Raw genomic sequence first — 24,360 nt, 5'->3', positions numbered from 1 at the left:
ACGTATTCCGCATTAAAAATATTAAGAAATACCGGCCGTTTTTTAACCTCTGAAACATACCGATTCACATATTTGTCAACCTAATTTCTTTAATGCTATGTTGTGTGTTTCTCCCGATTTATACCGTCTTTGCAATATGACTATTGTATATCGCAATTAAGTAACACATCGGTAAATTAAAGCCTTAATAGCAAAAACGCACTGTAAGTTTTTTTGTGCGAAATATTTACGTATTTTAAGCTTAATATTTTAGTCTCACAACTTAATTAACGCCAATATATTAAGCAATGTAGGCCTACATTTTTTTGATCCATGCTCAATGTTTGGTGTCCCCCTCTATGCCTAAATTAAAGTTTGCATTTTAAAACAAATAGCCATAGTCACATTTTTTTATTTCTCACAAATTCGACTTAAGTTGCACAATTGCGCACAACTCCTAACGTAATAACAAGGGCGTTAGCTTACTACTTTTGTAGCTACTAAAACAGTCTTGCGTGTCCAAGCAAAGAGATTATTAGGTTATAATCTCTTTGGTCCAAGCAACCACGCTGCTAAACGCTTGATGGCTAACGCTTGATAACAAACGTTTCAACAACACACAAACGCTTGATAACAAACGTTTCAACAATACATAAACGCTTGATAACAAACGTTTTCGCTTTCGCAGAGGAAGATGAAGTGCAAAAGCTGCTGGATTAGCCGATCAGTGGCCGACTGGATTAGTCAGACCGGCCCAGCTAGGAAAAGGAAAGCGAGGTAAAGTATTCAACATCAAAAATATAACAAACAGACATGCGTCGCTGTTAGAACTACAATATGATGCGTGCACTAAAATTAAAAAATGTTTAATAGCAAAATAAATTTGAACAAAAAGTTAATAGACCATTACTAAAACACTGACGATGAACAAATCACAAAATTACCAATACCAGTAGTCCAGTACCCATATCAAAATATTTAGGCAATAAGCCTCGAAATTACCAAAGCTTATATTATGTATAGTATAGCTATTGAAATTGGGTAGGCCCTATTGAAGTATTGTAGATGGCAGTAGGCCTATGGCCGTAGGTTATTGAAATTACTATTGCTCATACGATTTTACCCTCGTGGGGATTCCCCCTTTGTATTACAAACCTGTGCTTGTGCGACCTGCACGAACTTGGCGCGCTGGAATAGGTTTTGGGCAATATCTCCGAAAGTTGTGCGGTGCTAGCCAACGAAGACAAACTAGGAAAGCTAGAGCAAAATGTGTGTATTACAAATAACAAGATTAGGCGCTGGTCTAGAATCCTACCACAACGTTGAAATGATTATTAAGCAATGCATAATATGTGGGTTAGGGTGTCGGTTAGTGTTTGGGTGTGGGTAGGTCAAGTAATATTGTTTAACACTATTACTGGACTCACCCAAACGCTAACCGGCACCCTAACCCAAATAATGTTCGTTGTGGTAGGATTCTAGACGAGCGCCCAAGATTACAGCCGTGCCGTGGAAATTTTGGCAGAAATGTTATTACAGCGGCGGCGCAATTTTAAGTTACAAAATCGTCTCCCCCGCGCAAAATATAAAGTTTCTAACACGGAAAACATTGCATCATCAAATTTTATATTATGTTCCTGAAGAAAACATTTGGCAAACAAAGGCTGGAACTAGGGCTCCTCTCCGGGAATGTTTCGACGGAAAATTCCCGGGATTTCCCGCGAATTAACGACCCCGGGAAATTTTTTATAATCCCGGTTATTCGTTAACATACCAAAACTTAATAAAAAAACTAGTCGTTTTTGTTTTCTGATATAAAGAAAAAAAATATTACCAAAACTATTAAAGTCGTTGCCTGAGTTGCTTTATTTGCGCTTACAAGCGAAAAAACTTAATTTAATTTATTCAATCAATAAAAATGCGCTCTGCATGCGTTTTTTTTATTTAAGGGTGCAGCTTTTAATACCAGAAGGCCTTGTAAGATTGCAGAAGCAATACTACAGAACATAAATGAGCTTAATTAAATGTTTGGAGCTAATATAAAATAATTTTAAACATTATAATGGCGCAATTAGGTATGCTTTTTTCGTTGAGATTCCCGGGATTCACATGAATTTTCATTTTTCAATCCCGTTTCCCGGGAGTGAAAAAATCCGGGAAAAAGAGGAACCCTAGCTGGAATGCGTAAACTAAGACCCTGTTTATCTGTTCGTTATATAACTTATTGTTGATAAGAACTCTTAGATTTGACTTGGCAAATTAATCCATTTAGGTGTTTAATGTGTTAGTAATCACGAAACTAGCCCTAAAACAAGCTGTTTAAAGTTCTGCGACTAGCCTCGGATGCCCCTAACGATGGCAGATCAGAAAATATTAAAAGCTTTTAAATGGAATTGTGAAATCAAACTCACTCAAACACTGCATTTTGTAGATTAATGTTTGAATAGTTGTTTGGACACCAACCAAGATAAAAAAAAAGTTATTATGCGAATCGAGTCAGATAGGGTGGACAAAAATTCCCAATATTTTACATAAAACATGGTTGGTATTGAGTTACAATTTGCACTTGCCAGTTGATTTATGCAATAATTAGCATTTCCTTGATGGCATTTAACATAACTTACCGCACATCAAAAAACTAAGTCCAGTGGTCTGATAACAACCACTAATTTTTGGTTAAGGGCAGTCGCCAGACGGACGAGTGGGTATCAATTAGCAATCGCCTGGAGTGAATTGCACTAGCATTGGTGTGTCAAGACTCCTAGACACCCCCCACGCTATGCCCCTGCTGGCTTAGTCTTGTGACACACAGATGAGAATTACTGTCCTAATCGTTGCTATATACCAAAAAACAGTATATGACTATCAGAGTACAATTTATATCTTTTACCCGACCTTAAAGTTTTGTGGTAAAATACTAATTGAGACATAAAATCAACTTTAATATAAATATAACAGCAAAATTTAGTGACACATTCATCACTGAAGTTTTTATAAGCAAAACATAATACAAATAGTATAAAGTTTAAATAAATTAATATGAGCAATGTCTTGGTATTTGTACGAGGTTTTCTTAAATTTTGAAGAAATCTTGCTCTGGAATGATCTCAATAAATTTAACCATGTGAGCTACAGAAGTCGCTGACCCCCAAAAATTATACAATTAGCCAATTTTGGGTCGCTACCCTTAAGGGTGAGAAATACTGATCCACCCCTGTGAGCACATATCATCCTAGAAAGATGAAGATTCATAAATTGACTTCAATGGCATATGTTGTGTGACACCTAGTAAACCTTTAACACAACTTCATACAAAATATATTTGTCAAACAACAATTATTACAAAACTTTTACCTTATTTTTTAAACAATCTTGGAATATTCTAGGGCTGCAGAGTCCGTTTTTTGGGCTTGACAGACTTTTTTACTTAGCTCTCCATTAAGTCTATTTAAGGCAAACCAAGTCCTACGTCCGACATGTGCATGCACAGTACTATATTTGGACTCGTTAAGGCTGCACACTGTGAATCATAAGGTGGAATACTGGATTATTGTATAATTTATGCACCCTAATTTTCTTGCTAATTGAGTGTAATATACTCTGTAGAGTTTAAGCTACAAAGAGGACTTGGTGGAGTCTGCAAATGTAGGTGTAATCAAACTCTAGTTTATTTTTTCGGAAGGAGTTGTACTTTTTAATTTTATCCAACCCGCAGCCCTGGTATATTCTGCCATGCTTAGTTTCCTTTTTTGTCTTATACGTTTCTTATATTATGATATATGACAGATTTAGTATGGAACACAATTATTCGCATTCTGAAAGCAGTGGAGATGATGAAGAAAATAATACACCGACCAACGATTTGACCAAGCACAAAAATGTCTTTGGTGAAACATCAAGTGAAGAAGGCAGTGTTAAACATAGCAGTTCCAGTGAAGATCATGAGGAGGACAATAAAATCAATCATGAAAGTACAAAAGAAAAAAACCCACAAAGCTTGATATCGGATGTGGAAAGTGCAAATGAAAGTGAGAGCAGCGATAACAGTTCAGGAGACGAACTGCAACCAACAAACGAAGTTCAAGAAAAGGCTCAAAGTAATATATTGCCAGTCATTGTTTTTTGTGGCTGCTCGCCAGGCTGCATGTTATCTTTGAGGAAAATGTTAATATTTAAATGTGTTTTAGGTTTATACTAAAGATTAAATTGGAAAACAAACAATTTTAGAAAATATAGTGATTCCCTTTACAGCTTTTGAGTACAATAAATGTCGCTGCTGTAGTTTTCCTTGGTTGTCAAATGGACCTCGTCACTTATGTTTAATGGTTTGGAATGTAAACAGATCCAAACTTTTGCCATAAATTGAATGAAATTGCTAATTTCTTGACCTACTCACCTCTTGAGGCTCTGTTTGTAAAGCTTTGGTCCCGGCATGGCTGAGGTCATGAATTAGAGCCTCATGACATGCTAGTTTATTCTAGCCTGGCCTTACTTGCACTACAATTCTGATTAGGCCAACTGATCTGTGATAAACTTTCCTAAGAAATTAGTATTTCACTAAATTAATTTATATTTCCATTAAATAGTTTCTTGTGAAGCAACCTAATTCGATATTTTTCTAGGGTACTTTATTTTCTCAAAACAGATAAGTTTTGGCTGGTCTGTTAAGTCTCTAACTTTTAGAATTGATTTAAAGTGGTGTAAGTTCAACTATTTTTCACATAAAAAAGATTCCTAAAATGCTGTACATAATCAAGGATTGAACAGTTAAGGGCATACAAAAAATAGCAACATAAATGATATTCCATTCAAGCTTAATATAAAAGGAAAACACATTTTAGAGAATATTTTGCATTTTTACAGTTTTTTTAAGTGTGTTTATTCTTGAGTTTATGAAACAAGGGTTAAAAATCTCAAGTGTCCTGTGGTGGAGAATTGCCCATTTTTTTAAAGCTTTTCTTTTAATTTGGCACTTACTATCCTGGAGATGGATTATCAGTTGTGTACTTAAAAGCATTTTCCTTAAGTCTAAAATAAAGTTTTAGCTTTGGCTTAAATAGGTAAATATACATTGATATAATCACTGATGCAAAGTTTTTTTGAGTCTTGCTTTATGTACAATATGTTGTGTAGAAACAATACAATTGTATCATATAGCATGCAAATATTATTTTAAAAGTATAGCTACTCCTAATACCTTTATCAATGTAGTCCCATAAGAATATACTCTAAAATAAGCTGCCTAATAAAATGGGAAAATGCAAAACAAATTGAATCAGTAGTTGCAAATAGACACACCAAATTTCAGATTAACATTTTACCATATGTGCTATGTTGCCACTTGATCATTAGATGGCTGTGAAGCTTAAAAACTTTATTTTATTCACTAGGACTCTAATGTACATTATTTTATTGTAATCTAGTAATATATTCAAATTTCATTAAAGCTCTTTTTGTTTGTAGAAGATAACTTATTTGGTGATGCGGATGACATTTCTTCTGATGATGAGGATGATGTGAATAAAGGTAAGCTTATAGAACTTTGCACTAAGGTTAGTCTGCCCAAAGGTCCTTTCCCTTCAAGTCTTGCAACAATAAACATAAGAATTCTTTTTTCCTTTTTGGTAGGAGAAAAACAGAAATCACGCCCTGTAAGTGGCCTTGCTTTCTCAAACTAGTTATAAGAGAATAATCCACCCCAGACTAACTGAAAAAAAACAGATTTTCTTTTTAGTATGTGTGATGACTGTCATGTGCATAGTAAGAAGCACGCAATAGCCTAGTAAGTTGATTATTTTCAGACATAACGCACGATATCCGCTCGCCAATGCGAGTACAAATTGCTCCTGCGAGTGCTGATTGACACCCACTCGCCCGACTGGCGAGTGGCTTCGGCAATAAATTAATTAGTGTAGGATAACTTGTGTTAAGCACAACTACTAAGCAAAATATTACGTAGCGCCAGTTATTTCCCTAAACACTAAGACGCAAATACATTCAACACTAATAATAAGGTTAATCGAAGTCACATTCAAAGCTCGTAATAAAGACTCTCTGTCCCGTTAAATGAGCGTAATAAAGACTCTTTGTCCCGTTTTAAACAAAATCGTTTACCGGCAAACAAATTAAAGACTTCATTGCTGCAGTGGTAAATAGTAATGAGGTTTATCGTTTAACTTAAACGTTGTTAATTTTTATATGTTTAGCCAAGTAGTTGGCGCCTTTAGAAAGGTTCATTGGAATTGCGATGTATCCAGTGATAAGAATTCTACTTTTTTGTATATATTTAATTGTTTATATTAGGAAAAAAAGAGCAATTGCTGCAGTTTTGGTAACAATAAGTTTGAATGCAAATGTCTTATAATAATATTTGTAAGCAGTGTTTTTTTTTGCTGTTTTGAGGGGCCGAGTGAACACTACGATATTTTAGAATATCGTGTACCTACAGCTGAGAATTAGCAATTGGTCTACGTAAGTATGTTGTTGCGATCTCTTAAATTTCACAGCGGTCAACCCAGCCAAAGCTTAAAAAATAACAGTCTGTAAATATTTTATATCGCAATTATGTTAAGATATGAATCGAAACCATTGCGGACGCCCTTGAAAATTCAAATGACCTACGTCGCGCAGCACAGAACCTCTGGTGCATATAGTTGTTAACTTTTCGAATGAATGGTGTAGTTGTAAATTTACAATTATTTTGTCATTATTTGCAGTTCAACCAGTAACTATAGTGTTAGGCGAAATGTGGCGTTTTTTTGTGGCGCGAAGCAACCTGCGACGAAACGTCCTTCAAGCACAGAAAAAACAGAATACAAAAAAAAGAGAGCGCGAGCATTTTTAGAAAAATGGAGAATAGCCAGGCCGTGGCTACTAAATTGTCAGGGTTTTTTTTTTCACTAAAGATTGTAAAAAATATTTCGCTAAAAATATTGTTATAAGCGTAATCTGTTTTATGGTCATTAATTTGTTCATCCATACATGGAAATAAACGACCAGACTTATAAAAACTAATGTTTATGTATAGAAACTGTTAAGTCAGGTTAACGATAACCCAAAAAATGACCGTGCTAGACGGAAATTTGCAGATGGCCTGCCAACAAATTTGGCGAGTGTTATTTCGTCCGGGCGAGTGCTGATTAATAGCCATTTTTGCTTAGGAACAACCCTGTCAAATGACCAGTATTAAATGAATATTGCTGTTTTTTAAACAGTCTAAACTTTACCGCCACTTAGCGACAAAAATAAATCGGTTCAACCATTTTTTTGTCATACCAAAGTTAAGGTGACATAAAAGTGATAACACCTATTTAACCTGTGTATATCTTATAATTTTAACAAATAGTTTTACACAAAGTTAAATGACTCCAAATACAAAATAACTATTTTTTAAAGCCCCAATTCATCGGCACTGATACCATCCTAGTATCAGACCACTACTGATACTACAACTCGTCATTGCATATTGATTCGGGTTCGCCATTATTAGATATCCCTAATCAGTACATTTGATACTTTCTCATATATTGTGCAAAATGTAACTTAGAAGCGATAATAGTTTAGCAAATTCAACATTTGACTAAATTGTTTTAAGGATTTTTCTCCCAAGTAATTTCCTTTATAATGCCCACACTACTTTGATAGAAATTGTATGACTTTTTGGCTTCTGATAGTCTGGCTTTTAGCTGAAAGACTAAAGAAACATTTGTTATAATTGGATAAGACCATTGTTGAGACGACTGTGGAACACTATATGCATAGTCTAAAAACAATAAAAAGACACATAATATTGTGTAAAACAAAGCACTCAACTGATAGCTGCTCCCTTTACCATCAGCATTAGTTATTTTCGGGTTAACATTGCTTAGGTGAAATAAACTTTCAGTATAGATAAAAGAAAAATTTCCTTTTGCGAATCCACATGACTCAACCGTATAAAAAAGTACCATTTTAAAGGAAAAAAAATAAGTAATACTTATTTTTATTGTTTTAGACAATGAAGAAACTGTCCAAACTAAAGAGGTTTTAAGGACTGAGTCTGGTGATGATGAAGATGACGATGCTAATTTTATGCAAAATGAACAAAAACAACAAATGGTTAAAACTAATGTTATTGCAATGTGTAGTTAGAATTTTTTACCATGTGTGCAAATGCCCAAAATTTTGCCAGGAGCTGAAAATCTGTGCGCAAGTGCCCAAATAGGCTTCTTGAAAGACCTTTAATTTAGTTTTCACTTTTTGTTGTTACTTTTGCAAATTGAAGTTTATCACAGATAAATGTAATAATTTTGTTTAAAAAAGTTATTACGCCATGAGGTTTTTCATATTATGTAGCAAAATCTTATAAGAATTTTCGTTTAGTTAGGAAGACAAAGAATTTAATGATGTTTCACCTCATGCCTATAAATGCAGCTTCCGCACAGGCTTTTTCTTTGAAAAACAAGGTATCATAACAAAAGTAGTTTTGTATTTGTCAATTATATCACGTCAGCATGAAAATGCCAAATCCTTATCGAATTTTTGAATTTTATGTTGTTTAAGTTAGCCAAAATTTAGTGAAGAACACATGATGTATTTAACACAAACAATACACATTACTTGTGCCTGATATATTGCCTTTTATCAAAATTTTTTTTTTGCCGTTTATCTGAAAGTGTTGTGTATTTCACTCCATATCTTTAAGGCTGCATAAAACAACACATAAAAGTTCACACAAAGAGAAAAATATACTACATGTTGCATTTATCAAGTTTTAAATGTTGTTACTCAATATGGCCATATTGCAAAACTATAAATAAAAAAATTGCAGTTACTGGGAGCCATGGCTTGTTGTCTAACCCCTATACACAACTTAGATCCCCGTCAACTGTACCTTATTTAGACAAACTAAGCTCAATAGGTCATAAAAGAGGCAAAAAGGATTTAAATGGGCCTAGACTAGACATCCAGAACTATTAAAAATTAGTAGCTCCAAAACTTGCCAATCACAAAATAACAAATCAAATTTCTCAGTTACTAAATACCAAACATACTTGTCATTTTAAAGTAAAGACAGAATAAAGGCAGGATAAACACCAAGGGTAACATGTAACCATAATTACTTGACAAAAAGTTTAATATAGCGGTTAGTGCGCCCCCCTGAGAATTGGCCAGCGCTTCATGTTGGAGAGCGCCTCGTCCTGTAAAGAACCACTGTTCTAAAGTGTTACTTTTATTGTCAGCGGCAATCAACAGAGGGACGACTAGCACCTTTCTATTTTACAATGTAAACTTCTTGATTTCTTATCACTTCGAAATGTGAAAAACACATTGCATGTCATGAAATTTCTATCTACCCAACGTGAAGCACCACATAGTGCAACATTTGAGCATAAGTAAAATGCCACTTTTTCGTATTATTTAGCTCTTTAAAGAAGGTTTTACGCTAGCCTGAACTTTACATTTTGGTTACAGTTATGGCCAATGTTTTTATAATTTTTTTTTCCATAACACAAAAGAGTAGTCAATTTACACTTTACATTTTTAACAACATTTTACAACTAAATATGCAAAAGTGTTTAAGAGCCCACTGCATGATGGATTCTTCTTTTGTTTAACCACGCAAAGTTCAAGTATGTTTTACAAAATATTGCATTTATTGCAGCGGTAATTAATTTCCACAATGGGACAACACGAATAGGCCTTTACCAGCTCAAATTAAACTGACAAATAAATTTGAGAATTAAACTGACAAATAAATTTGAGAACTTTTTAGTCGTACTTAGCACCAATAAAACTAATTGGGGCACTTTTTTGTCTGTACTGAGCTCCAAAAAGTATAATTTGGGCGCTTTTTACCCGTACACAGCCCTGATAAAACTAATTTTGGCCCTTGTTTTGGTCATAGTTAGCTCAAATAAAACAAATTTGGTCGCTTTTAGCTGTACGGAGCTCCAATTACTGAAGTCTGAAAGTATTATATTCCTTTTTTTTCTTGCGTACTTCCGATAATAAAGGGGCTCAAGTTCCAAAAATTTTGAGCAAAAAGATGCACTTAGCGGAACATTGTTATGGGGTATGGCATTGCCTAAAAGTGTCAATGTATTGCTATTTGCAAAATCTGAAAAAAAAGTATACCCTGTTCATCCTAGTGGTTACCAACTTTTTTAAATACACAATCAACCAACTTTGTTGGCCTCTAGAACATACCTGAATTACCTTATAAATATCTACACCAGCCTTATTTTTTACACTAATTAATCTAATTCTTCCTGAGAATACATCAAGCTTTATATTGAAGGCCTTAATTTTTGGTTGAAATACCTAAATCTTATTATAATAGGGCAAAAGTGAAGTAATGTTTTGGTACAGTTATGCAGCATTAACATCTGTTGCATATGCAACATTGATATAGACTCTTATAGAGTAGTGTGTTTCATTCCAAACACTGCTCAATAATTTTTCATGATTCAAATATATGGTCTGTACACCCTGTGCCGTGTCTAAAACAACCCTACAAAACACTATAATGGGGATTGATAAGAGTTTTGTATGCGAGTTGTAACACTTGTTAAGGTTGCCTATCTTCTGGAACGGTTTTGGTTTTCCGAATGCTCGTAAGTAGGTCATAAGACTCATAAAACATTTTTGTTAATGTTGTTCTGTCAGCCTTTAGTAAACTGTACAATAAAAAGAATATGAGCCGGCTGCTTTGCAACTTTCCATTGCCTTAATGAATATTTTACCTCGTTCAGGTTTATATGGTATTGTGTCAAGGTTGCGAAGAGCTGTAGTTAAGTTTTGCTAGGTTTTCTGGATTGGGCCTGTTGAGAAATTTTTTTTGAAGTGTCCATCCCAGTGATTTCTCTGCATATAAAGATGTTATTTTTTGCTAAGTAGGCAAGCCATGAGCTGGGCATAGTTACAACCAAGTTGCTTTGTGGTCTTAAAAGTGTGTTAGTAAATCCGTGTTTAGCAATCATCTCAGCTTCATTTGTCATTACAATTGATTTCTTAATCTCCTTGATATTCTTGGCATTTGCATTATGCATTTTGTTCTGGATTTGTTCAGAAGTAGTATTGCATTTTGTTTTTATTTCTTTCTGTACTTAATGAACCGCTAACTTTAGTTATTGGATTTACCATGGGCTTACATCAGATAACTATATTAACTAGCAAATAGATTTTAACTTTAACACAACAGCATACTATGGACTTCATTTACAATTCAAAGATTTACTGCGAGCACATTTGCTAAGTGCAACTACCTGTGGAGATAGTAGAACACTTTGAAAGTAGTTTAATTTATTGGATTAAGTTTTCTAATTTCTAAAGTCTAGTTTAGGTGTGGCTGTTTGTTTTAAATAAACCCTTAGGGAAATATTTTCTTCAAATCTTGCATGTAGCAATGGCAATGTGTCCAATTGTGCATTTTATTGGTAAGGGAGAGAGTTTCTAAAAAGAGCGTTCTTAAGCAATATTTATATGAATAGAATGAAAACAGTCCATAAACTTGGATAAACTCAAGCAGCATAAGTAGTGTAGTTAGAGTAGGTATTGGTTTGTAGGCCATCTTGTATCAATATATTTTATCTCACCGATTACCTTGCGGATTTGTTATTTAAAAAAATACTGTTTATGTCATTACGGTAGCTGGCCTGTGGCACACCTGTAGAACATTAAAATAACCAATTGTGGTGTCTGGGCAAGCCTAATAAAGCATATTATGACATAAAAAATTGAATTTCATTGCTGGAAAATATATATAGACCCACAATAAACATGTCAAAAAAATACCTGCAGCTTGCATGCTTCTCTTTGGCTACCTGTGGGTACATGCCCTATTTAACCTGGGCAATGCCACAATATTTTACCAAGTCTTTACTATTTTACCAGTTTTTTTATGAAATATATTTAAATTTGTTATATGATTAACTTTATTTGCTATGTGAATATTTTAATAACCATGTTGAATATAATTGTTTAGAACAATTTCTTTGTATATTAACGATGTGGTTTTCCTTGCGTTTAGGACACACGAATTGAAGTTGAAATCCCTAAAATCACAACTGATTTGGGATCTGCTGTACACTTCGTCAGATTTCCTAATTTCATAAGCGTTGAAGCAAGACCATTTGATGCAGCAGTCTATGAGGATGAAATTGAAGAAGATGAATTACTTGATGAAGAGGGAAGAACAAGGCTCAAGCTAAAGGTGATAAAGCAACTAAATTGCAAAACTAAATGTCATCCTAATGTCATCCTAATGCCATTATGTGAAGTTTGTATGTCGAATTAGGTTGTTTTAGATCTTTTTAACCTTTGTGCTTCTTTTTGGATAACATGTTTAGGTTTTTTTTTGTATTGAGTTATATTTCATATAGTGTCGATTAAGATAATAGAGATAAACAAATGTTTGAACAAAGCAAGGCATAACTAAAAGTGTAGCCTGGTACAACTTTTAGGTTGAAAACACAATTCGGTGGAGAAAGTATATTGATGAAAATGCAATTGAATTAATCGAATCTAATGCAAGGATTGTTAAATGGTCTGATGGAAGCATGTCAATGCATCTGGGATCTGAAATATTTGATGTACATCAAATGTCTATTCAAGTATGTTTGATTAATGTGTAGAAGTATAGTAATTCCTAAAAAAATAGTATTGGCAGAAAAAGGCTGTTAAGATTTATTTTGTCCTTTTGTTTTGTAAACAAGTACGCCTGTGTTTTTGTATCCTATGTTTACTCCAGGAAAATTTTTTTAAATATTTTTTTGTTTTTGAACAGGGAGATCACAACCATTTGTTTATACGGCAAGGGACAGGATTGCAAGGGCAAGCTGTTTTTAAAACAAAGCTTACATTTAGGCCAAATAGCACAAAATCTGCTACCCATAAAAAAATGACAAATAGACTTGCCATGAGACACAATCAAAACCAACAAAAAGTAAGTATAGCTTTTTTGTATTTGATGTTTCAAAACTGGATAAATGCAAGAAATAGGCAAAAAATCACCCCATTAATGGACATTTGTAAGCCGATTTGGTAAACAGAAAAGTAAAGTACAAGTCTGTTTTTTAGGAATTTTAAAAGGGAGGGCTTGTTTTGATCCCATGAAACCTACTTTTTGCAGGAAAAGTACTACTGAAACCTTTGATACAATTATATATCACTAAATCTAAATAAAAAGTAACATAACATAATTAGTAGCTGTAGAAACAGTTTTGCTGATCTGTATTCATTCTATTTATTCAAGTTCTATTATTTAATGTTCGTTCATATGTTGCCAAAGTCGGAAAATGTTGAACAAAAAACATTTTTTCTTTTAAGTGTTCAAGTTAATATTTTTTAAATTGCCTAAAAATAAGTAAACTTTCAATTTGTTAGAAATAAGTTAAGATTGCGAGATTATTTGGATGTGTTGACATAAGCTTTCAAATTGTAATGTGGTTAACTTAAAATAAACAATAAAGGCTGCCAAGTAATCTTATAAGGTGTTTGTAGCCTAAAACACCCTTTAGTCACTTTTTTCTACATTAGAATAAGAGCACAGTGGATTTCAGGGGCCTGCAAAGGTATTACTTGCTATGTAAAAAAATTAGATAATGGTCTACTTGTCATCATATTACTAAAAGTTATTATTATTGATTGACCACTTATGAATAATGTATTTCCTTATTAATATTTAGACAGGGTAGTACAAACAGTATGGCTATTTACAGGATACCATACTGGGGGCTTGAACGCGAGACGCTTGTAAAGAGCCACCTAAACCAGCTCACATCCCAAGTCACTTGTAAAATAACCAAAGTCCAACAAGTCCAAGTCTTTTCGAAAAATAACAAGTGAAGTCACAGTCATTAGTTGCCAGTCAAGTCATTATTAGAGCAAGTAAATTTTTTTTAAAGTCAAGTCCTATGTATAAAAATAAGACGATAAACTATTACAATGGGTAAACTTATCCGATTAATTATAAGCAATAACCCCAACTAAAAAATAACAAAAAATCAACATAATAAGCGGATTGTATTAAAATTTAACATAAATACCCTAATTTTATCAAAAATGTTAAAAGAAAACACTTGCCGAAGTCATTTGACTGAATGATTTAAGTCCAACTCAAGTCATTTCTCTAAAAGAAGTAAGTCAAGTCATTTTACCTAAACGACTTTAAAGTCATTACAACACAGGCGCTAACAAGTAGAAACCCACTACTGAACCAATTACACGGTGACGTTGCAATTACATCGACTTTTAAATGAAAAAAAAAACGCACATCATGTAATATTCATTCTTCATCAAGTTAGCAAAACAGACCAATCACAACAATTCAATACCTGTATTATGTATATACGGAAAATGTTAGCTGAATGGAATAACGGGACTTTTCAGTTAACTTTTCTGTTAACTTTTCTGTTTTTTTTTTCAAGCACTAAAAACCGTCCCGGCTGACGTATTGTAGACCTAACTCTCCTAGCTATAATCAACATTATTATTTGCTAATACCGGTAAATAAGCACGTCGCATAGTGGGGACCAGTCCAGGATTTTTATTCTGGGTCACGGGATTTTTCATGACGTCACAATGAACAGTAGAATTTGACGTCATAAAACGAACAATCTTAAAAACACCAGTTGTTCTCGAACGAACACGTACGCAAAAACATAGCTAAAATGAAATCTAATGGCGCGAAGCGAGAAACAAATTGCGCTTATGTTGTTTAGATTAGCAAATTTCATGGGGGTCGGATTACTGTAAGTATTGGCGTAAGCGGGCCGGATAACTGCAAGAAATGTAGATCGCGTTTCCCATTACAAAAGTAATATTTAACAAAATCTACAGTAAGATTTCAAATTGTCATTTAGTGATTTATATTAACATCCGAAAAGTATTTCCGTTAATTAAATATTTTCCGTTAATATAACATTACCGTGTTTTGAAAAATATCTTGCCGGCCGGAAGAATTAACCTCTGATCCCGAGCTAATTTACAGAAATTGTCCTTTGTTGAGTTCATGCGCAACATGCCATAAGATGCAGCATGGCCTATTGCCTTTCTTCAAAATTCTGGCCTTTCCTTAAAACAAACATATTAGTAACAAAAATAATTTCACGTAAACTTCTTTGTTTGAAATAAGTTGGAGAACTGGCTGTGCGTCTCATTCAACATAGTTTTATATGCTGCTATAAAAGTAATTAAAAAAAAATTCAGAAAGTTTATCACTTGGTTACGTTTCAAGAACGCGGCATTCTTTAGTCACCATAAACCAAATCTGAATTTTCGAGAAAACTCAAGCGTTTTATGTTTCTCCTACTTAGGTACGCGTTCTACCTATTGCTGGTCAAGATCCCGAATCTAGGAAAGCCGATCTCATGAAAGTGGAAGAAGGGTTACTTAAGGCACATGTTCGCAGAGAAGCTCTAAAGCGTAGAATACGTGAAAAATCTCACATGAGAGGATTATCTTCTAACTACGTAGAAGATGATGACAACAACGGGGATAGCATTTCCGCCATTAAAAATGAATTTAAATCCGGTAAGATGGATTGACCACAAGTTTTTGTTGTTTTTTTTTGTTTTTTTTTGTTTAACCTTAAGTTTACCTCAAGTAAACTATTCTGTTTTAATTTATGATATCATATCAAAACTGAGACCAGGGCTGTGGAGTCGTTAAAAAATAACCCCGAGTCCGACTCCGAATCCGGCGAAAAAAATAAACCCGAGTCCGACTTCCGAGTCCTGAGTCCGACTCCGGTCAAATGTGCGATTTCGTCGAGTCCGGAGTCTAGCCCTGACTTTTATTCAGCAATCCACTTATAGGGGTGTCGTATAATTAATTCACTCACAATACATGGTTGGAAAATATTCCACCTTTAGGATTTTCAGTTGGCGGCCATATCAGTTTCAAAATTTAGTACTGCACATGCGCATGTCGGACTCGGGACTCGGATAGTTTTACGTGGTCTTACTCTAGTCCCGAGTCCGACTCCAGAAAAACAAACCGACTCCTCGAGTCCCGACTCCCACTCAGCAGCCCTGGTTGAGACTACCGCAATAAGACCGAAGTTAGATTTACATCAACGTCGTAATAAAACACAGTTCGGTATTAGACAAAAAAAACGGTAATAGCTAATAGTTAATATTCGAAATAAGATCTAAATCGAATAAGACCTAAAACTATTTTACCGAACCCCAAATCCTACCCCTGACTCGATTCATAATTCCAACCGTAACCCAATTTCTAACCACACCCAAGACCCAAAAGGGACAGACATTCTGTGCCAAACAACGCCTCAACGTCGATATCAGAATGACCGATACCAAAACAGCTGCGCTAAATCGTCCCACATCCTCTCCGTCCTGTTTTTAGATGTAATTTAGGCAATTTACAACTTATTCCGACAGTTCGAGGTTCTATCGTAAATAATACTGCGTATTTGACATTATAATGTCGTTTGTCTTATTATAATATGGTATTACAGATAATCCCACTTTTAGATATGTTGCTTTATAGGTCTTATGTGTTTCCCCATAGGTGCTCGCCATTCACGAGATGCTGGGTATAATATTGGTTACGAATCAGATGAAGACCGACAGAAATTACTTCATTCAAAACGCTTTGGATCAGACGATGAATATGATGATGATATATTAGGTATATAGTATGTGCGTGTTTAAACAAGCAATTCTAATTGTTTCTTAAGTAAGCTAAAATAAACGTCGAAATTATTCTTATTTTAGGAACCAAACGAAAACGAGACGAAGATGGAGAGGTTAGAAGAAAAACTTACGTCCTCAGTGATGAAGAGGATGACGATGATTTTGCAAATGATAATTCACAAACATCAGACAACGAACAACAAAGTTCTCAATCATCATAGTTCAAATCTTCTATAAGATGCGAATTTTGAAAATTTGTTTTGTGAAAAGGATAACGAACAGGACGCCTCATGGAAAATAAAGCTGGATCCCTACCGGACGTCAGACACGACGAAACATGTCTGACTGGTGTCTGGTCGCGTCGTGAATGAGAGCAACTTTGTACAATCCCCACCGACAGCGCGCGAAACTTCAAATAGTCAAAGCAAGGCTATATAATTAATTCGTGATCATGGCGGAAGCGAATGAAATATAAACTTGAGGACCAATGTGGGATTTAAAAACCTGACATGCGGTTTATACGGCAACGCAAGTACTGGGTACAACTTTTTTATAGATATGTTGTGCTTAAAATATGGAACGCAATTATAAACGTTCTACAATCGCTCTGTATGCCGAAAGTCGCCGAAGAAGAAGTCTTTCTTTTTAAGGTCAGATTTAGCCCGGAAGTACATTTACAAAACATAGAATTGCGATAAACCATAACCTAATCGGGTGGTCTCTCATGTAGCCCATTCTTATGGTTCATTAATTTCTTGAAAGTTTCTGTGTTCATTCTATTGGTAAATAGTAACGTAACACACAAGATGTAATCGTAGTTATTAGGTTGTTAACAATGGTTCACCTATACTCGACACATTTGTTTTTAATCTTAAGGTTTTTGACATAAAATGTTTAACAACTTATTATGGTAAAATTACCTTCCTTTTTGTTGAAACAAATGCAAACAGCCTTACTTATTTATGAAAGCTACATAAAATCACAAGTGAACCGAAGGAAATATTTTTTCAAAATTTAGAAAAAAAACGGCTGATAAACTAAAGCTAGCATTTCTATCCTAAAAGTTAGAATCATCAAAAGGTATCTTTGTTCACTTAAAAAGCTATAGTGCACGCGCTGCATCGCTAAAACGCAATTAGTTTGACTGACTGGTGTGCTTGGGACTTTTTTTCCAGTCTGTTCGCGATAACAAAAAAAGCAGCGCCGCATGCACAGCGCGATGTGACATGGCACTTAATAAAAACAATTCAAAAAAAGGAAGACGTGCTTAGGGCGTGAAATTTGTAATTGCCGGGTATCTAATTGTATGTAAAATCATTTTTTTTAATTAGGACAATGGTGATTTCTAATTAAGTTTGCTTCGCTAAAACTAATCGATTGGGGACTGCTTTAAAAAGATATTTTTAAAACAACGCGAAATCATTGTGACGTACCGGTATGTTTAACAGCAGAAGTCCGTAAAAGAGGAGTTTTGTCACCCTTTAATACTTCCAGTTTAATGGTTTCCAGGGCTGCAGAGTCGGACTCGAGGAGTCGGTTTGTTTTGTCGGCTCGATTGAGACCACGTAATCCCTAGTCCGACATGCGCATGCGCAGTGCCAAATTTTTAAACTGATATGGCGGCCAACTGGAAATTGTAAAGGTGCAATAGCATATAGTGGAATATGTTTCAACCATGTGTTGTGAGTAAATTAAGGATATGACCGCCCTATAAGTGAATTGCCTAATATCCACGTTATTTTATTTGCGTAAATTGGCGGAATACAGGCTGTAGGGTCGGGGCCGGAGTCGGAATCAGAATACTATGACTTTGAAAATGAAAAGATATACAAACTGACAGTTAAACAGAGCGATCTTCCCAACAATGCGTAAGCCATATTGACAGAGAGTGAGGTTTTGGCATGTTGCGGGTAAGTTTTTTATCTGCTTTAATCAGTCTTACTAAACAATTTTAGTGAGACAAATAGGGTTGCTGTGCATGGGCCACACAATACGTTCGAACGTGCCAGAAAAAGGCCAATCAGGCAAGCCTAGGTGACAATAAACAAATTTATTTTCGGTTTAATAACACTGGAGCCTGTTGTACAGTGGCATTGTTTTTAATCGCGTGTTGCGACACAGAACTAAACAATTATAATTTGTTCATTGAGAATGAGGTTGTTGAGCGTTTACTTCAGCGGCCTCACTTTTAGGGATTTAGTTTCAAATTGGAACTTTTAGCCCCATTTTTAGGAACAAATCTAGGGATTTGGGGGGGATTTTTTGCAAATTGTATTGTAGAACTTGTTAACTAGTAAATGTTAACCGAATTCCAATTTGAAATAGAAAAACAGGTTTAGAATATGCTAGCCTACCTGTTTCTGTTCATTTAGAAGTTTATTTGAAATTTTAAGAGTGAAACTGTTAGCCTATTTAAAACCTGGAGTGTTTCTGCATGAATTTGTTAACTGTTAAATTTGGTGAGAAGTGTTAAAAGCAATGCCACTGATACTGAAGTATCAACACATTAATGCTACTCAAATGAGTAGCTTGACTTAATAGACAGACCAATAGGCTACATCCGGGTGGTCCAAGCCCGCAGGCCTGCGGGCCACAGCCACCACATCATTGTTCGTGGCCCGCAAAGCATTGTTGAATTATTGCAATGAGTAATGTTCAAGGTTCAATCAAAGAAATGTAAATGACCAACAAACACCAAGCGTACTGTAATTGTTTGGTTATGTTTACATTAAGGTTGCGTGTTCCAACAGCTTAGCCACAGCAAGGTATTAAATGTATCTGAGTTTATTGAATTACATGGGAGCCGCAAACAACTTACAGGAATAGGTTAAGGTCCATGCACAGTATTAACAGTCCAGCATAATAACTTCTGTCCGATACATTATTTTAGTTGAGTGAGTTGAGCCATTGTCCAGTTGCGTTCAGTTCAGTTATACGTTCAGTTGGTTAAGTTAAGATTCGTTTCGTTAAGTCTCGTTTTGCTTTTGCCCACTGCTTTTGCACACATCGCCTGGCCATAGAATCGTTTAGCTGAGGCGTGTTAACGGAATGGAAATAACATCTCAGTGTTCTTTACTCGGTCAATGTTTTATGGTGACAGGATTGCGTTTGGGTCACGTCATAAAGTTGGTTATAAAACTTAGTTTCGAATAATAACAACAAATAATAAGACGACCCTTACAACACCATTAAATAAAGCAGTTTCCTATCGCTCATCAAGTATGGATCCAGGGGGGTGGCAAGAACGCCTTATTTTTCACCCGATCCGTTAGAAATTAGTGCTTTTCTAAGCAAAAAGGTCTACAACAATTAGGGCATCCAAAGGCAGAAAAGTCTAGACTTTTAGACCTTGAGGTCCTGGCAATGCACTAATTTGGAACTTTAGGTAAACTCCTGGCGTAGATAAATTGAAAATGTTCGTTGAACTTTCACAAAAGATTACAAAAAGTGTGAGATGGCATTAATAACACTTGACCCGCCCTAACCCAAACGCTAACCCGAACCCGAACCCAAATAATGTGCGTTAATGTAATAATTATTTGAATGCTGGTGAAAAAGCCCAAACTCGGGTGGGCATAAGATAGTTTCTCGTCTATGGTACCATAGGATTGTTACCTCACAAATTGAGGTATTGAGCCTAAAGCGTTTATGTAATTGACGATTAAAGAAAGGAAGTTAGCACCTAAAACAACTATAACGCATAAAAACCCGCAAACACTCGGAGTAATCCTTACAAATTATCGCCGTTTAGCTTTCAACAGTCAAAATATTGATGAAGGCAAGTCGGGCCCATGTGGAAAGTGTGCTTTGTGTGGCAATTATGGAAAATATAAAACTTCAATGGTTAACTGTTCTAAACAGCTCTACACTCCACAAGGTTATATCAATCTCAAACGCAATCTAACGTGTTCTAACTACGGGATTTATGTCGCGACATGTAAATTATGTAAAAATCAGTATGTCGGCCAAACAAAAAATAAATTCTCTACAAGATGGACCGCACATAGAAACCATTGGAAAAAGTTTGACATTTCAGGCAATAATGACCAATCTGCCCTCTTACGACACTACGCCACACATCACAGTAATGAACTAGAAAGAAAACCCCCAATACACGAGTGTTACAATGTAACATTTGTTTGCACGAAATGGTCCAGCTGGACTTTCATGAGGATATTTGGTTAAATAAAATAGGAGCTACCATCAATATTCAGCATATTATAACACCCACTATTAAATAATCCTTGTACCTTACGTTTTTTTCTCTTTTCTTGACCTACTTTTCCGCGACCTCAGAATTTTTTTGCGTTTTCTTGGCGGTGTTTTGCTTCAGGCATTGTGATTCCTTTTATTATAGTAGCTCTTTATTTTGCCATTTTAACGTCAGTATTGGTTTACAGCTCTACTGAACTGTATTGTAATTCTGTTATTGGCTTTTTAAACTTTTGAATAGTTTTATTTTATTTTATTTACATATAATTTTGGTGTTTCGTTGTGTTTGTAGTATATTAGCAGAACTGACGATGCTTTTTGCGTAACTATAGTATTCTGCTTTTGTTGAATAAAGTTGTTTTTGGATCTCTTTTACAACCTTTGTGGTTTTGCTTGCATCTTATGAAATGCAGTCTTCTAAATTAAAAGTTTTGTCAAATACCGGTACGCATTCTTTTTGTCGCTTCACGCACACCCTTCTGTTAGTCTCATTATTAGGCCTACTTGATTTCTTTTGCGCACAAGTTTAAAAATAGCAGCAAGTTTATGAAGCTTAAATGTATTTCGATGTTACTTTTTGACGATGCTTTGTGACGTTACCTGTAAATATTTCATGCTGCAACACATGTAGCCTGCGTTGTGGCCGCAAAGAATTTGTAAGAATTATTGCGGCCCGCGATTCTGTCATTAACCTTGGACCACTCTGGGATACACAACGCAGTTATTTAAAAAAGTGGAATATCTTCAGCTTGCTTTTAACATGTAAGCAAGGTTAATTTGTTTGTCATTTGTGTATATATGTACCCCTCTTAACCATTTTTGAGGTAATGTGATAACTTATATAATATTATATAATGCGCTAATTATGGTTTAGGGATTTTTCATGCCATTTCGGGATTTGGACATAGCTTTATGGATTTTCTGGTTTTCAGTTGTGAGAGCCCTGGTTGACTTCTGTATTAAAATGTCGCGTATTTTGCGCTGAAGGTCGCAAACCTGACTTTTCGCACGATCGTGCCCTTAAAATGCTTATGATGCGCGCTTCACTCAATCCCGCGCTTAGTACGGAAGTCTTTTTCAAGTTGGAAACCTAAAACCAAAGAGATTATAACCATGAGGACATACTGTGACGTAGCCCATTGTTCTACTTTCGACAGCGTTCCGCTCTAGTGCATAATAGTAAAACGTAAACAACTGGGGTTGACTTGCATGTTGGTGAGCTAAAATTTTGGAGCAACCGGCTTATATATCTTAAGGTTCGACATTTCTGACAGGTTAAAAGTTATGTTTGAATTAGGTGTCCAACTTTCATTGCCGAGTTTCGTGTAAACACATTTAAAAAAGCCTGTAGGGCAAAGATATATATATATAAGCTGTTTACAAGATGTCACCTCGTTCTATTCATGGGCTTTGATATTCATTCAACTACAACCTCCAGCAGTTAAGCTCCAAACTTTTGTTATCAGCTATTAGGGAGAAAAGATGAGAAGCACTCAAGGTAAAAAATACTTTTCGCAAACTTACATTGAAAATGACAAAAAATATCTATTTCAAACAGGGCTGCGGAGTCGGTTAAAAATAACCCGAGTCCGACTCCGGTTAAATGTGGCATTTCGTCGAGTCCCAAGTCCGGGTCTGACTAAACAGCCTGTATTCCGCCAATTTACGTAACCAAAATAACATGGATATTCAGCTATCCACTTATAGGGGTGTCGTATAATTCATTCACTCATAATACGTGGTTGAAAAATATTCCACCACATGCTATTCCATCTTTACAATTTTCAGTTGGCGGTCATATTAGTTTACTGCGCATGTCAGACTTTGGACTCTGGTAGTTTTACATGGTCTTACTCGAGTCCCGAGCCCGACTTCGGCAAAACAAACCGACTAAGGAATATTTGCTTAAAGAACATTTCCTAAATGGGCAATGGTTGAACCCAATTACCATTTACCATTTAAATTAAATTTTTTAAGCTTAATTACCACCAAGTTGCAGACAAAATTTGCACTTCAAAAAATTGTTCGCAAGCTGCATAGCACCATTGCGCCCCACCGCTAAATTTGGGATCTTAAACAGTAGTATAAAAAAAGATATATTTGTATTCCAATAGTAATGTAAGGCAGTGGTTCGCAAACTGTTTTTGCGACGCCCCCAAAAAAGAATTTTGATTTGCGGCACACAAATTAAATTTGGAATTCTACAATTTTTACTAAAATTTGTACACTAAAGCCATTTCATTCATGGGTTTATTTTACCAAAAGTTGCTTTTTCTGTAATAGGCTCTGTACAGTCTACAATGCAAAATACCTATATCATTTACATTAAGTAGCTCACAATTAACACCACCATACAGTTTAGTTTAATGAGTTCGGCACCTTGGGATTTACAACAAACTGAGTGGTATTAATTTAATTTATAAGGCAATTCCTCACATAAATATTAACGCCTAGAAGTGGAAACCAAGGCGCTCCATCGATTTGGTACGTAGAACGTAACGTAAAAAACGGTCAACAAATACCGCGTACCACAACGCACCTTATTTGGGTTAAGGTGCGGGTTTGAGTTTGGGTTCGTAGAGCATTATTATTAATAATAAAATAATGATGTGCGTTGCGTTATGCGGCATTTGCAGACCGTTTTTTTGTGTTACTTTCTACGTACCAAATGGAAAGAACCACGAAATCAACGACATAGGTCAATCGCGTACATTTTAATAGTAATACACCTTTCAAAAATGTACAGTAGGGTCCTAAGAAACTGTCACGCAACTTGTGATAACCTTGCCTGTCCTACCAAGTTAATTTTGTAAACAGAAAACGGTTTAAATTAGGACTAGGGGTCATTAAACAACAAATCACGCCGAAAGCGTACATTTTTATAACAGGCTTAAATGGAAAAGATGATGTTTTTCTTATTGTGAATCAGACCGTGACGGCTGTCGAAAGTAGAATGCATTGCTTAAAGGCAAAAGAAAAAAGGCAAAAGTGAGAGTTTGTCCTCATGGTTATAATCTCTTTGCCTAAAACTTACAAATAAAAAAAAAAGTGGGAGACATAAAATCTTAGGCGCTCTTTCACTATTGTACGTGAAAAGTTATGCAAAAAAAAAAATAATAATACCGCATACCACAACGCATATTGTTTGGGTTAGGGTGCGGGTTAGCGTTTGGGTGTGGGTGGGTCAAGTAGTATTATGTTTATTATTAATAATAACTTGACCGACCCTCAACCAAACGCTAACCCGCACCCTAACCCATAAAATATGTGTTGTGGTATGCGGCATTTAAAGAAATTTTTTTTTTATTAATTTTTACGTACAATAGTGAAAGAGCGCCAAATCTTAGATGTTTGTAAAACAACTTGTAACGTGCAGATGGTTAGTTTTAAAAAATTCAGCTCAATGTACCCACGTCCACGCGTGTTTTTTGCTGATTTATTCGTATTACTGAACTTTGGAAAACTTATTTCGTTGAAAATATCTGAATGACCAGAGTGGGAGACTGTGCGTATCTTGTCAGATACACTTTAT

The 24,360-nt window shown here is 35.2% G+C and overlaps 1 protein-coding gene across 1 annotated transcript; it reads left to right on the top strand.

The window, feature by feature from the left end:
- The first annotated feature begins 1,154 nt into the window (after nt 1-1,154).
- On the top strand, nt 1,155-17,670 carry LOC146164351 (RNA polymerase-associated protein LEO1-like). Its single transcript, XM_083382414.1, has 10 exons — nt 1,155-1,248; nt 3,766-4,076; nt 5,443-5,505; nt 7,973-8,076; nt 11,990-12,172; nt 12,423-12,572; nt 12,746-12,904; nt 15,276-15,492; nt 16,492-16,611; nt 16,698-17,670. The coding sequence occupies exons 2-10, from the start codon at nt 3,773-3,775 to the stop codon at nt 16,835-16,837; spliced, it is 1,440 nt and encodes a 479-aa protein (XP_083238540.1). The 5' UTR covers nt 1,155-1,248; nt 3,766-3,772; the 3' UTR covers nt 16,838-17,670.
- Nucleotides 17,671-24,360: the final 6,690 nt, after the last annotated feature.

Source organism: Ascidiella aspersa, chromosome 2 (assembly GCF_963924565.1).
Source record: "Ascidiella aspersa chromosome 2, kaAscAspe10.2, whole genome shotgun sequence".
NCBI lineage: Eukaryota > Metazoa > Chordata > Ascidiacea > Phlebobranchia > Ascidiidae > Ascidiella > Ascidiella aspersa.
This window is presented reverse-complemented; position numbering and strand designations above follow the sequence as displayed.